The 14,878-nt window shown below is 39.3% G+C and overlaps 1 protein-coding gene across 6 annotated transcripts in view; it reads left to right on the top strand.

Moving 5' to 3' along the window:
- FER (FER tyrosine kinase) overlaps positions 1-14,878 on the top strand; it is a 196,971-nt gene that overhangs the window by 54,889 nt on the left and 127,204 nt on the right. For all 6 annotated transcript variants that reach the window (XM_032984034.2, XM_042787613.1, XM_042787615.1 and 3 more), the window contains 2 exons: positions 5,785-5,907; positions 9,742-9,931. In XM_032984034.2, the coding sequence (XP_032839925.1) occupies positions 5,785-5,907; positions 9,742-9,931 (313 nt within the window). The remainder of the gene's footprint in view (positions 1-5,784; positions 5,908-9,741; positions 9,932-14,878) is intronic.

Raw genomic sequence — 14,878 nt, 5'->3', positions numbered from 1 at the left:
ACACTGTCATATGCCAACTCATTGGTAGCAATGTCCTGGAAAGAAGGTGAGGGACAAATGGTGGATGAAGTGGCTGTCCAAGTCCAGCAATAGGAAGGAAGTCTCTCTTCCTCCCTATGGGCCTGTGTCTCAGCTGTGAAGAAACTGTCCCAGGAGTTCCAGCAATTCAAAGAGGGTATGTCCTACTCCCTGCCTGTATGGGCTCAAATCTCAGCTACTAGGAGTAACATTTCTCTGCTCAATAGAGATGATATAGAAGGTACGCACCATGCAGTACAGTGTGGTTTTACCTGTGTGACCATGGAGAGGACATGAGGAAGCAGGACGGAAAACCTGTCTTGACCTTAGAGGAATAGGTACTGTGTTGCAAGGAAAAACAGTCACAAAGTGGATTCTTCCTGGAAAAATGCCACTCCGGTTTCCAGTGGGCAGTTCCCCACACAGAGTGGAAGGTCTGATTTCAATTTGATCCTCTTGAATAGATTCATGTTTACAAAAGGTGAGTAACAAATACTATGACCAGGATTAGAGGGGCCTTGCTTCCAGCCAGGTGGAAGAAAGGGACAACCAGGTGTATTGAACTGTGTGGATTTGATGCCCTGGCATGTCAGACCCACAGGAGTATAATGCTGTAGTAGACACTGGTGCACAATGGACTCTGTTGCCATCAAGCTATAAAGGGGCAGAACCCATCTGTATTTCTTGAGTGACAGGGATCCCATCAGCTAACTGTTTTGGAAGCTGAAGTGAGTCTAACTGGGAATGAGTGACATAAACACCCCATTGTGACTGGCCTAGAGGCCCCAAGCATCCTTGGCAGAGACTACCTTGAGAGGGTATTTCAAGGACCCAAAGGGGTATCAGTGGGCCTTTGAGACAGGAAATTGAACAGTTGTCCGCTTTGCCTGGTCTCTCAGAGGACCCTCCTGTTGTGGAGTTGCTGAGGGTTGAAGAACAGCAGGTGCCAATCACTACCACAGTGGTGCACCGATGGCAACATTGCACCAGTTGACGCTCTCTGATTCTCATCCATAAGCTGATTCACTGACTCGAGAGCCAAAGGGTGATCAACAAAACTCACACACCCCTTAATAGTCCCATATGGGCAGTGCAAACATCTAATGGAGAGTGAAGACTAACAGTAGGCTATTATGGCCTGAACGAAGTTACGCTGCCTCTGAGTGCTGCCGTGTTGGATATGCTGGAGCTTCAGTATGAACTGGAGTTAAAGGCAGCAAAGTGGTATGCCACAACTGATACTGCTAATGCATTTTTCTCAATCTCTTTGGCAGCAGTATACAGGCCATGGTTTGGTTTCACTTGGAGGGGTGTCCATTACACCTGGAACTGACTGCCTTAGGTGTGGAAACACAGCTCTGCTGTGTTGGGTTTGTGTGTGGGGGGATGGTTTTGGTAGCAGAGGAGGGGACTACAGCAGTCACTGAGAAGCTTCTTGAAGCTCCCCCAGCTCCAAGTCGGACTCCACCTCTGGCCAGGGCTGAGCCAATTAGTAATAGTGGCTGTGCCTCTGAGATGACGTATTTAAGAAGGGGAACCTGGGAGGAGGAGTGGGAGTTGTGAGGGAGACAGACACCTGTGCAGACACTGAGATCAGTGGAAGAAAGGAGGAGGAGGAGGAGCAGGGGGGAGGTGGGCCAGAGCAGAGATCCCCTCTGCAGCCCATGGTGAGATGACAGGCTGTGCCTCTGCAGCCCATGGAGGTCACCAGTGGAGCAGATGCCCACCTGCAGCCTGTGGAGGACCCCACACCAGAGCAGGTGGCTGAGCCTGAAGAAGGCCGGGACTCCGAGGAAAGCCCTTGCTGTTGTAGTTTGTTGCTGTGATGACTGTGACACGCAGGAGGGAGTTCCCACACTGGAACAGTTTGTGAGGAGCTGCAGCACATGGAAAGGACTCATGTTGGAGAAAGTTTGTGGAAGACTGTCTCCCATGAGAGGGACGCCATACTGGAGCAGAGGAGGAGTGCAAGAAGTCCTCCCCCTGAGGAGGAAGGAGCAGCGGTAGAAACAACGTGTGAAAGACTGACTGTTGGTGGTGTTTGAATTAAATTGATGTTCTTTTTCTACCTCTAACAAGTCTGTCTTTTGCCCAGGACCATAATGAGTGAGTCATCTCTCCCTGTCCTTATCTCAATTCCTGAGCCTTTTGCTTTATTTTCCCCTCCTGATTCCTTAAAGGGGAAGGGGTGAACAAGCAGCTGCGTGGTGCTCAGTTGCCCTCTGGGCTCAAACCATGACACTTACCATTTGCCCTGGAATGATATGGACTGCACTGGAATAGGGTGAAGCTCTGGAACACCTGCAATACGTTGATGACATCATTGTATGGGACAACACAGCAGAAGTTTTTGAGAAAGGAAAGAAAATAGTTCAAATCCTTTTGAAGGCTTTTTTTGCCGTGAAATGAAGTGACCTGCACAAGAGATCCAGTTTTTAGAAATAAAGTGACAAGACACCTGTCATCAGATCCCAATGGATGTGATCAACAAAATAGCAGCTATGTCTCCACTGACTAACAAAAAAGAAACACAAGCTTTCTTGGCATTGTGGGTTTTGGAGTCTAATTGTAAACTCTCTCTATCAAGTGACCTGGAACAATGATTTTAAATGGGGCCCTGAACAATGAGTCTTTGAACAAATTAAGCAGGAGATAGTTCATGCAGTAGTCCTTGGACCTGTCCAGGCAGGACAAGATGCTAAAAATGTGCTCTACACCGCAGCCATGGAGACTGGCCCTACCAGGAACCTCTGCCAGAAGGCACCAGAGGATACCTGAGGCCAACCCCTGGGGTTTTGGAGTTGGGGATACAGAGGATCTGAGGCCTGCTATACTCCAACTGAAAAAGATATTGGCAGCATATGAAGTGGCTCAAGCTGCTTTGGAAGCAGTTGGTACTGAAGCAGAGCTCCTCCTGGCACCCCAACTGCTGGTGCTGGGCTGGACATGCAAAGGGAGAGGGTCTCCTCTATGCATCACGAAGCTGATGCCACATGGAGTAAGTGGGTCACACTGATCACACAACGTGCTCACATTTGAAACCCCAGTTGCCCAGGAATTCTGGCAGTGGTCACAGAAGGCAAGAGTTTGGAATACTGACAGAGGAGGCAAACCATGCTGAAGAGGCCCCATTGTATAATAAACTGCCAGAAAATGAGGAGCGATATGCCTTGTTCACTGATGGGTCCTATTGCGTTGTGGGAAAGCGTCAGGGGTGGGAGGCTGCTGTATGGAGTCTTAGACAACAGTTCGCAGACACTGATAAAGGAGAGGGTGAATTGAGCCAGTTTGCGAAAGTAAAAGGCATCCAGCTAGCTTTAGACATTGCTGATCCAGGAAAACAGCCAGTGCTCTACCTCTCTCCTCACTCACGGATAGCAGCAAATGCCCTGTGGGGGTGGTTCCAGCAATGGAAGCAGAGTAACTGTCAGTGCAGAGGCAAACCCATATGGGCTGCCCCTTTGTGGCAAGATATTGCTGCCCAGTTAGAGAAGCTGGTTGTGAAAGTGTGTAACCTAGATGCCCACATACCTAAGAGTAGGGCCACTAAGGAACATCAAAACAACCAGCATGTGGATCAGGCTGCTAAGACTGAAGTGTCTCAGGTAGATCTGGACTAGCAACATCAGTGTGAATTATTTATGGCTTGGAGGGCACATGACACTTCAAGCCATCAAGGAACAGATGCGACATACAGATGGGCTCATGACCGAGGGGTGGACTTGACCATGGACACCATTGCACAGGTTACCTATGAATGTGAAACATGCTGCAGTCAGTCAAGCCAAGCAGTTAAAGCCTCTGTGGCATGGAGGACAGTGGCTGAAATATAAATGTGGGGAGGCCTGGCAGACTGTATCACACTTCCATAAACCCACCTACGCAGATGACCACCAGATGACTGGAAACATATCACATGCCACTACCCAGAAGGCTGTCCTGGGGCTTGAAGAGCAAGTCTTTTGATGACGTGGTGCTCCAGAAAGAATTGAGTCAGACAACAGAACTTATTTCCAAAACCACCTCATAGACATCTGAGCCAAAGAGCATGGTATTGAGTGGGTATATCACATTCCCTGTCATGCACCAGCCTCTGGTAAAATAAATGATACAATGCAGTGCTAAAAACTACACTTAGAGCAATTGTGGGTGGGACCTTCAAACATTAGGACACACATTTAGCAAAAACTCTGTGCTTAGTTAACACTAGAGGATCTACCAACCAAACTGGCCCTGCGGAAAGGTTCCATGTACCCTGGGGGAGATGAAGTCCCTGTAGTGCACATGAAGAATATGTTAGGGAAGACCACCTGGGCTAGTCATGCCTTGGCCAAAGGCAAGCACATCCACGGGATTGCTTATGCTCAGGGGCCTGGGTGCACTTATTGGGGGATGTGGAAGGATGGGGCAGTTCAGTTTCTACTTTAAGGGGATTTGATTTTGGGTGAGAATAGCCAGTGAATTAAATCATTTGATGTCAATTGCTAAGTAACTCTGCCACTGTATGTCATCACTACTACAGTTGCTATGTGCCATATCTGTGGTATTATGGTAAGAATCACCCAAATCACTGAAGGATGGACTTTGATGAAACAGAGTGAATTGCAGCAGCAGTGGAACTTGAACTGGCTTCAGCAACTGGCATCCAACAACTTCTTCAAGATTGACATCTTCAGCCCACAGGGCATGGGTGTGGGATGTGACACATCCACCAACCACGAGCTCCAGATGCAGCATGCACCAATCCAACACCACACACAATCTCCCCTACCCTGAAACACTGTTAGGACAGAGAGAGACCCAAAGTCATGCATTAATTTAACTCAATGGACACGTTAGAGGGATAGCCCATAGACTAAAGGAATAATAGCTGACCTGAACTAGTCAAGGGCATATTCAATTCTATTTGATGTCATGCTGAGCATATAAACTGGGGGTGCTGGTCAGAGGGAAGAGGAATCACAGCTTGGGAACGGGCTGAGCGTTGGGTTCCAGATGCTGAGCAATTGTATTGTGCATCACTCACTTTATATATTCTTTTATTAGTATTATTGTTACTATTTATTCTTTCCTTGTGTTGTCCTATTAAACTGTCCTTATCTCAGCCCATGAGTTTTTACCTTTTTTCTTCCAATTCTCCTCCTCATCCCACCAAGGAAGGAGGAGTGAGGGAGTGGCCACATGGTGCTTAGTTGCTGGCTGGGCTTAAACCACAACATCTAGTCTTCTACAAGTTCTTTCTTTTCTTTGAATTAACCATTACCAAGGATTGTGTGGCTTTAAGAAAGTTATTTGTTGAGAAAAATATACAGATCACTCATAACAGAAAGTGTCAGTTTGTATTTTTGTTATTTCTAGAGATAAATACAGCCCAATTGCTGATTCTGTCTATTTATTTAATATGTACTTCGGGAGTTGGAAGACTTGTCTTTCATAAAGTATCTCATAAATTAGCAATATATTAGAAAGGCATTAATTCACAGAACTCATCACACATTCTCAAAAAAATTGTCTTAATAGGAGAGCCTACAGGCAGCAGACCTGTAACCTTTTATGTATACAGAAGCTAGTATGGGATATGTAATAATAAGGGTTAATAATATAATATAATATAAAGGTATACCCACAAAAAGAATCACCAAGCACTGAGTAAGGTAATTTAAAGAATAATGCTTCTTTTTGTCTTTGGGAAAAAAAAAATAGTGTTCCCAAATATTTACAGTTTGTGTACTCACAACGTGGCTTTCTGAAATCTATGTCTTACAGGTTAAAAACAGTAATAGAAGAACTGATTCAGACACAGCAAACCCTTTTGAGCAAAGAGGAACTTGTGTTGGAACTGGAGAAAAAGATAGAAGAGTCATCTAGGACTTGTGAAAAGAAGTCTGAGTAAGTCAAAATGGAATTTAAAAATACAATAATTTGAGGGAAAAGCATCTATAATGCAATTCTTAATACTTGAATAAGAAATAACCTCCACTAATCTTGTTCTGCTTCTGTGAGAAGTGATTATTGTGGGTAACAACATTAAGTTAGTTTCCCATCTCTAAAATAACGCTTAACCACTGCAGATCCTAATTCATTGGAGAAATGAGCAGCTCCATTAGTTTAATATAATTGCTGTGGGATGGCTCAATGGATCTTTGGTTAGTATTATAACTGTAGCTTGATGAAAGGAGTCAGTTCAGATTGCCTCTCTGTTTGACAGAGTTCATTGTGCAGCTGCGATTTTTGTGAAATACTTTTCCAGGGTTATGTGCAAGGTGTACTCTTTCTAATGCAATAACGTTTGGAACTTATCAGGTTAACTTCATTCTTTGTTTCATTTTCTTTACAAAACTGAATGTAAAGCTGATACCCTGTAGGGCTGCATAGTAAATATGAAGACAAGGGATTAATGAGTGCTTTATAGTGCCATACATAAAACATTATTATAAAGAATTACTCTTGGACAAGATCTTTAGTATTTTTTTCCTACCTCTATTTAGAAAAAATATTCACATGCCAGCCTAAACTGAAGTTAATGTAACAGATAAAGAAATGTATAGTCTGTAGTGATTTTTTTCTGGTTCTTGTTGCAGTAATAACTTTATTAACTTGGTTATAAATATTAGTACAATACCAGTGAATTGGAATGCAAGTCCTTGGCTAATCCTGTCTTCATTCCCTGAAGAAGTCTTGAAGGTATCTGGTCACTTAATAGACTGGATAGTTTTTCATTCATATCCAAAACTTTATGTGTATAGATGATATCAATGTTTTGATTAGATACTTTCCTGTTCTTTCTTCAGTGAAGTTCCCATGTACTCACAATATATTTTCCAATTTTTTGGTTCTTGACTTACCTTCCTTGCTGCATGTTAAAGGATAAACTGTGTTTGAACTAGATGAGTTTGGTAGGGTTTTTTGTTGTTTCCCCCCCACCCGTCCCCAGTATTGTTTTGTTATCCATTACCTCTCTCTAAAAATAGTTCAGAGCGTCCTCCTTTGACTGATTCTGTAGCAGGTGTTTATGGTATCGAAGAGATAATTCCACTTCAGACTGTACCAGTACCTGTAGGTGTTATTAAAAGACATGAAATCTGGCTTAGGTTTCTAGCTGCAAGATAAACGTTTCCCCGAAGTCACCCCAGTTCTAATTTGTCATTGGTCACACCTTCCTCCAGCAGACCCTGTTTTCACATTTTAACGACAGTGCAGGATGATCAGCATGTTTTTGCACGTACTTATGGTCCCTAGAAGATCTTTTCCAACTGTTGCATGTTTTTGACTGCTGTCAAAGCATATGGCACTGGCCTCAGTGCTGCAAGGCAAGGTGAAAGTGAGTTGAGCAATAAATTAAAGCTTGCCTTTTGAGCCAAATGTCGTTCTGTTGGTGCAATGCAAGTCTATTGTCAAGAAAAAATGAGGAGCTCCATTCCAAATACAGGAGCTCTAGATACCCTCTGTTATCATTGAGCCTCACCCAAGGTGCTGACCTTTGCCCTTCAGTGCTGACAAAATCTTTTCTGCTTTGTCTGGACAAAATGATAAAGCAAAAATATCTGTCTCCTCACTTGTTTCTGACACAGCTTAAATACCACAAGTTCTGAGTTGTTTACTGACTTTGCAGTGGCAGTCTGAGTTAACTTGAAAGCATTTCTTGTTGTTGAATTTCGGCAGCACTGCAAATTGAATTTTGCATATACTGCACTTTTCATTAGGAAACGCACAGAAGTGTATCTCCAGGCCTCTGATTTTGTCTTTCTCCTCAATATTTAGCTGTATTAGTACTATTATCCTGGCACCAATATCCCTTTCGGCCTTCAAATGATGATATCACCTGCAACACAGAGAGTGTTTTAATTCTATTTTATTTATGTATATGTATTGTCAAGCATACCATCAGCCCTTGTGACATGATAGCATATTGAATATTTGTTTTTTGATTTGGTTCAGCTTTTTGCCACTTCCTGACCTGTTCCCCTGTTTTGGTCTTGCAAGGATTCTTCACACAAAATCTCACCCTGTGAGTTGCTAGTAGCTCTTGATAGCCACAAGGACTATAAAGTTTGAACTCATGAAAGCCATAGGCAAATAATTTTATAGGTTCTAATTCCTCTTGAATAGTTGGAATAGGGAGCATTCTATGTTGGATTTGTGCAAACCAGTTAGACAATAAACCAACCATCTTGCCAAAGTTCAGGAAAGAGAATATCTCATGACTTTTAACTGGCAGGGTATGTCTTGTTATCTCTGGATCATGATGAGTTGAAACCCTTTGGTGTTTAGGATGTTGTCATTCTAGCCAATGTATATTCACCAAAGCCCCGCAGATGGCCTTCCACCATTATAGATGTCTTTTCATAGATTTCACATCTCTTTTTTCTCTCATAATTAAGACCGGACAAAAGAACGCTTTCATGAGGATACTGACAGGATAATTGTTCATTTCTTTATGTAATGCTTTTAAATGTGTATAGTCTTATGTCAAACCTCAGTTTCAGGTCCTCTAATTGTGTCTTCATACATTATGCCTTTCCTTCTTACATTAATGATCATTCTGTTAGTTGCATGGAGTTATGTTATTTGATACAATGCTCATCTATAGGGTTATGATATGTATCTTTTCCTGCCAATTAGGATTTTATTACAGGTGGTTCTTTATCACTTTGGAACCTGTTGGAATAGTCATTTGGCTCAGCACCAGTTTGTGAAGGAGCAATCTCAATATCAGTGACTTTCAAATTTATTTTTTTCTCCTAGGGTAGGGCTTGCAGGACAGTCTGTCTTCCAGGGATTATCCTGAAGACACAGTGTGATAGAATACTGTGATTTTTCTTTATACTGTCCTCATTCTTTATAGTTCTGGTGCTTCTACTGCCTTCATCTGTTCTTGTAGACTGTGAAAATTCTGCGTCTCTTTGTAGAGCACGTCACTGGGCTCCAGCTGAGTGATTTTAAGGGTATCTGTATTGTACTGTGGATGGTTCTGTCTTTTAGGCAGCTTCTGTCCATTTTTGCTTTTGACAGTTCTTGGGGATAATAGAGTCAACTAGGTACCTGTAGATGTTCTAAGTGGTCTGTTTGTCCTTCAGTAATGATTGAATTATGTCTGCCTTGGAGTATTCAGGGGTATGAGGGGCATTCAGAGAAAAGCCATAAAAATGTACAGAAGGCTAGAAAAAATAGCTTTTAGTCCCTCATAGAGTTCGATTTATTTAACTTCGTAAGAAGAATGTTATACTGCAGTCCAGAAATACTTACACAGTAGAGGACCTTTCAGTCCAGAAGAGACAATAGATACCTCTCACTTGATGCCAGATGAATTTATACTGGATGTAAGGTGGGTTTAATAGTGTTAATAGTTATTACAACACCTGTGTGGATTGCAGTGGATTTCTCATCACTGGAAATCATAATCTAAAAACGTATTTCATCTCTAAAGGATGAGAAACCCTGATATGTATAAATTCAGGCAAAAGTGGACAAAATTATTATTTTCATCTATATTTATTACAACATCATTTTGTGATAGATTGACAAAAGAGAATGGCAAAGTAGGTGTATGCTTGCATTGTCTTGTAGCTTTGAAAATTTTCTAAATTGCTTCATGTGTTTATGCCTTTGAACAAGTATTTCTGTTCAAGAATTTTCATGCTTGTTTTTTTTAGCTTTTATGAAACAAAGTATGTATTTTAACTCATGTATATTTTTTAAATTGTTTGTTACTTTTCTGTGCAGTATTGTACTCTTGCTGAGCCAAAAGCAAGCACTGGAAGAACTTAAGCAAACAGTTCAGCAATTAAGATGCTCTGAGGCAAAATTTACAGCCCAGAAAGAACTACTGGAACAAAAGGTTCAAGAGAATGATGGGAAAGAGCCACCACCTGTAGTGAATTATGAAGAAGATGCCAGATCAGTGACTTCTATGGTATGTTTTAAATCTGAATTGTGCAGCCTTGCTATTGTACTTTAGTCCTGGGATCAGATTCTCAAGATATTCACAGGGATTACTGAAGTGAATAAACTTCACTTTGCATTTGAGTAGACTTGTTTAGAAAAGCTGTTCAGTTGTGTGATTTTTTTTTTTTTTTAAGTTGCAGTAACTTTTAACATTCTGTGTATGTCTGTGGGCTTGGTTTGGTCTTCTGTACACTTAATGCTTAGATTCTTATTAGACTGTTGTATAATCAGAAGTGTAAATCCTGCAATAGATTTAATAAACATGACTGAGTAGCTATTGGTAATTTGATTGGCTGTGTTGAAGAAATACATTAACACTTGTAGGTAGAAAACTTGACAGTAAAAGCTGCTGGAATCACCCCACACATTGTATAATTGAGAAATTAATTTTACATACTGTAATTACTCTTCTTAAGCAGAAACAGGCATTCTTTTCTTTGCAACTTATTTTTAAATGTTTACATGTTCTTAATAATCAAAAGGAACTTTTTGTGCTGTGATGAGAACCCATGTAATTTAAATAAGTACTTTGCTACTTTGCTAGTATTTTGTGTGACTTCCTTTTCTCAGTTGTATGCAGCTATGCGTAGAGATAGTAGGCCGCATAAAAAAAGCAAACAAACAGTATCTGTTTACTGAAGGGACAAGCTGTAGTGTTTGCTTTTATGGATTACGTTTGACACATATGAGATGCTTGTGGCTTATGTTCTTCAGAGGTTTAGCCTGCCATTTCTTGTGGCCCACAGAGCAGTAGCTCAGTACAATGATAATGAAATGGTTGTTTCTGAGGGGAATGCATTTGTTTTGTCTATCTATTTGTGGAACCAAGTTCATTTTTTCTTCCATTCCCATTCTGCAGTTATACTTAATTATCACTATTCTCTTGCTTCTACTACTACTGTTTAATATTTACAAGGCACTAGCAGGTGGTTGCCATTTTCACTGGTACAAAACATTTTACAAAGCTTGTATGCTTGTCATGATGTAGGAGGAGTTGATAAAGCAGAAGAAGATGGAGAAGGAGAAAGGAAGGATCAGGATAATGATTGTGGAAGATTAGGAGGCTTGCAATCTTTTTGGGGTAGGCTATCTTGTTAGTTATTTCATGTAATATCCTGTAGTAGTGCTAGTGAATATTGTCTATAAGGGCTAGTTGAGATGATGAATCTAATCAAGAGAATGGTGTTCTTCTACCTCAATTCAAGATTACTAAAGGCTGTCTTCTGGGGTCCAAATCTGTTTTAGTGGGTGGGAGAAAATAATCCTTACATATATGTACAATACACACTGAAGAATTCTGACCTGTTATTTTTTTTTGAATAAAAGTTATCTGTGATAATTTAGCTTATTTCTGCTGGAGGATGTACATACTGACATTTCTAAAATGATGCCAAAAATATATTTTTGCATATAGTAAATGTTCTGAGAGTAAGAAAAATTTCGCTATTTTTGCTTCAGAGGATTTAATCTTATAATTTGTATACACAATGAAAAATAATGGAATATGACTTAAGTGCTGTGTAAGTTATTTAAGACAATCAAATATTACTTAAGTTTTGTTTAACTACTATCTTGTTCTAGTAAAACTGACTAAAAAGCAGTAGATACTTCAGTATAAATTAAACTTTTTTCAGATTGCTGTACCTTGAGAGGGCAGTCTTGACTGTATCTCAAGATGAAAAAAATAATACACTGATGGGCTGATTGTATAAATAAGCATATTGCTGATATTTACAATGAGATTTTTCTTAGTAAAATTCCTTAAAATTATACAGCTGCTAAATGATCAGAAATGAAATGTTCTTGCTGCTCATTGCTCATCCTGGTATCATTCAAGAGGATCATTGTTTCTTCAGCTATAAATCCGTTTAGGTTTCTCCTCTTTATCTAAGAGCAGTTCATATAAATTTTGTCTGATACTACATTTGAATGGGGTTATTATTCCTCCTCAGAAATTCATCATAAACACTTGTTTTACAAACTCTTTTTGAAAGAATGACAAAGTCATAATTGGCTTATGTTGTGAACATGCATATGAAGTAAATTTTCATGTATGCAGTCACAAGTGGATTTTGTTTTAGTAATCTAAAATTAACAATATGATATACAAAACAATTTTGTAAAGTTTCATGTCTCTGTTTATATGGTATCATATAAATACAGCCAATTTCATAGTGGAATAATTTTCAGATTGTTTTGTAATGTAATGTCTCTTACATTAGGTAACATTACAATAGAATGCTAACAAGGAATGAAATTCTGAAAAGCTGTTTGATGTGTTTTTGTAGACAGTGTTATGTTATGCATGTGTTATAACTTCCTTTGTTTCCTTGTTCTATTTTGCCTCTGTTAACTGTAGTAAGTTTCATATTTTGATAGTATCTTCAGTATGGTTTGGCTTTGTCATATTTTACTGTTTGTAGAATGTTAGCAGTGTATTGGTTGTCACGTACACATTTTAAGAAAAAAGGAAATTGCCGGATGATTCTGTTTTGTTCAGTTGTGATAGCATAGCAAGCAGTTAAAAAAATTAATTTTTTGGCCATTTCTGAACATTGCATTTAACAATTTTGGCATCAGATGTGGAAAAATAAAACATATTTTCTTGTTTCTAGCATTTATACCTTTCTACTGAGATAACCATGCAAGACAGATAATTTTAATTCTAAAGGTGCTACAAGTTTAAAATAATGTCTTTGAGCCCCTAAGAATCATACAGTTATGATACTATGCACTGTGTAATCAGAAGGATCATAGTGATTTTTTTCTTCTAGAATTATGTTAAAAGTATGGAGATAGATACTAAGAAAAAGCTGGTTATTCCTTGTAAACAGCTGATTTTTTTTGCCCAAATGTTGTAATATCCAAATGGTTATATATTATGTCACTTTCCAAAACTTTACCAATAGCTGGAAGCTTGAACTAGCTTTTTAGTGTTTAGATGTTCACTCAAGGTATGTTTGGCCTGTCATTTGTCCTAAGATACATATGCTGTTCTTGTTAATATGATCAACATAGCATGGCCATAATCCACCATAATGAAAACAAACAACAACAACAACAACAGGACTTTTATATGTCTAACAATCTGATTAGAAATAAAAACATCAGGAATATTTGGAATATTACAGTGCCAGTTAAACGTTTACTCAGGTAACTAAGTACAATGATAGTGGCTTGCATTTCATCGTAAGACTTTAAAAATACAACATCAGTGTTGACTTGGAAATTGTTACAGAATAGAAAATATTTAGGGAGTGCTTAAGCCTGGCAATAGATTTAGCTAATATAAAATAGTAACATATTTTGTTTAGCAATAATCCAGTGAAATCTGTATGCCAGTTTAATGTGTCTTCTCCTTTTTCCTTCCATGGTAAAAACAAATGTTACAAAGGTGCAAACCCATTATTCTTAAGAATATGTATTTTAAACTATGTGGTTTTCTCACTATAGCAATGTTTCATATAGATTTGTTTTGTGTACTGCAGCGTTATACTGGAACTGCTAATAAAACCAAGGCTTGGTATGCAGGCTTTGCAGTACTTTAAAGACTTGTCAGCAGGTGGAGCTCAGCAACAGAAAACTGGTTATGACTGAACAGTCAAAATTCTTCATCATTACATATGTTTAAAAAAGGCATACGAGACACAGAAATATGGAGGAAAAAAATAATGTGTTCTCATCTGTCATCTAAGTAACCTGAAATGGTGGTTTGGTTTTGCTTTGCTCTGTTTTTTTTTTAGTTGTTTGTTTGTTTGTTTGTTTTTTTCTTTACAAATAATAAAATACAGCTGTAATGTAGGAAAGACTCTAATGCATGGTCTTCAACAGCATATAAGCCAACTACAAGATCCATGCAGCTATACTTCTCATGTAGCAACAGTACAAAGTCACTGTTCTTTCTACATACACTCCTTAAAGGACTTCCAGTCCAGCTTGGTTGTCAGGATGGAAGGCTCTGGAGTGCAGATGAGTCAGGGACACCATAACATTTCTGGTAACGTGAACTAGTGAAAGGTACACAGGGCAGAAGTAAGCTGAAGCATCATGATAATACGATACAGCCAGTGGGATGGATCTAACTATTAATGCACCATTCCAGCAGAGTGCTGTGCTTAAAACTATACACAATGGGGTAACAGCAAATGGGTATTGGAGATTTTACATTTCTGAATTCCATTTTTATCTGTTGTAGCAGAATTATCCAAAAGGAAAAAAACTGTAAGAGTTCACTTCTTATATAATTGGTTTTAGTATTTATCTTTCCTTTTTAAAAGGCTTCAGAGATTCTATTATCAGTGATTGCTTTAAAAGTAAGATAAGCCACCTTTGATGAAGACTGTGGTAAATAAAAAAAAAGTTCTCAGGGGTTATGGAAGAAAAAATATGAAATGCATAAAATGGTGCTAAAGTGATAGTTTCATTGTTTGTAAATTACTCTAAAAGTACCTTTTTATTTTCCTAATATGAATGCTTTATTTTTTCTTCCCTGCTTTCTGCAATCCATGACTCAGTGCTCCTTCTAATACTGTGATCAACAAACCAATAGTCTTAGAGTCTTCGTCTGCAGGTTTGGGCTTGAGGAAAATGTTTTCAGGATTCTCACTAAAATCACAATTGACAAATTTAATATTTTGAATTTTTTTAAGTCAGTTACATAGATTTGAAAGAGCATTTACAGAAGTTGGTTGTGATTAAAGATGCTTCATTAAATGCATTTTAGGTGATGTATCGTAAGGTGCTGAAATATAATCTGCTGTGATGTACCCACACACTAGGGGGGGGTCTCCTTTTCCCATACTGTTCCATGATATATAGGACCTTTATTTTTGAACAGATGCAGGGAAATGGTTAGCCTCCGTGACAGCTCATTGCAGCAGTAGCAGAAAGCATGATAGTAGAGATAAAAATGTTG

This window comes from Tyto alba, unplaced genomic scaffold (assembly GCF_018691265.1).
Source record: "Tyto alba isolate M040663 unplaced genomic scaffold, T.alba_DEE_v4.0 Super-Scaffold_13, whole genome shotgun sequence".
NCBI lineage: Eukaryota > Metazoa > Chordata > Aves > Strigiformes > Tytonidae > Tyto > Tyto alba.
This window is presented reverse-complemented; position numbering and strand designations above follow the sequence as displayed.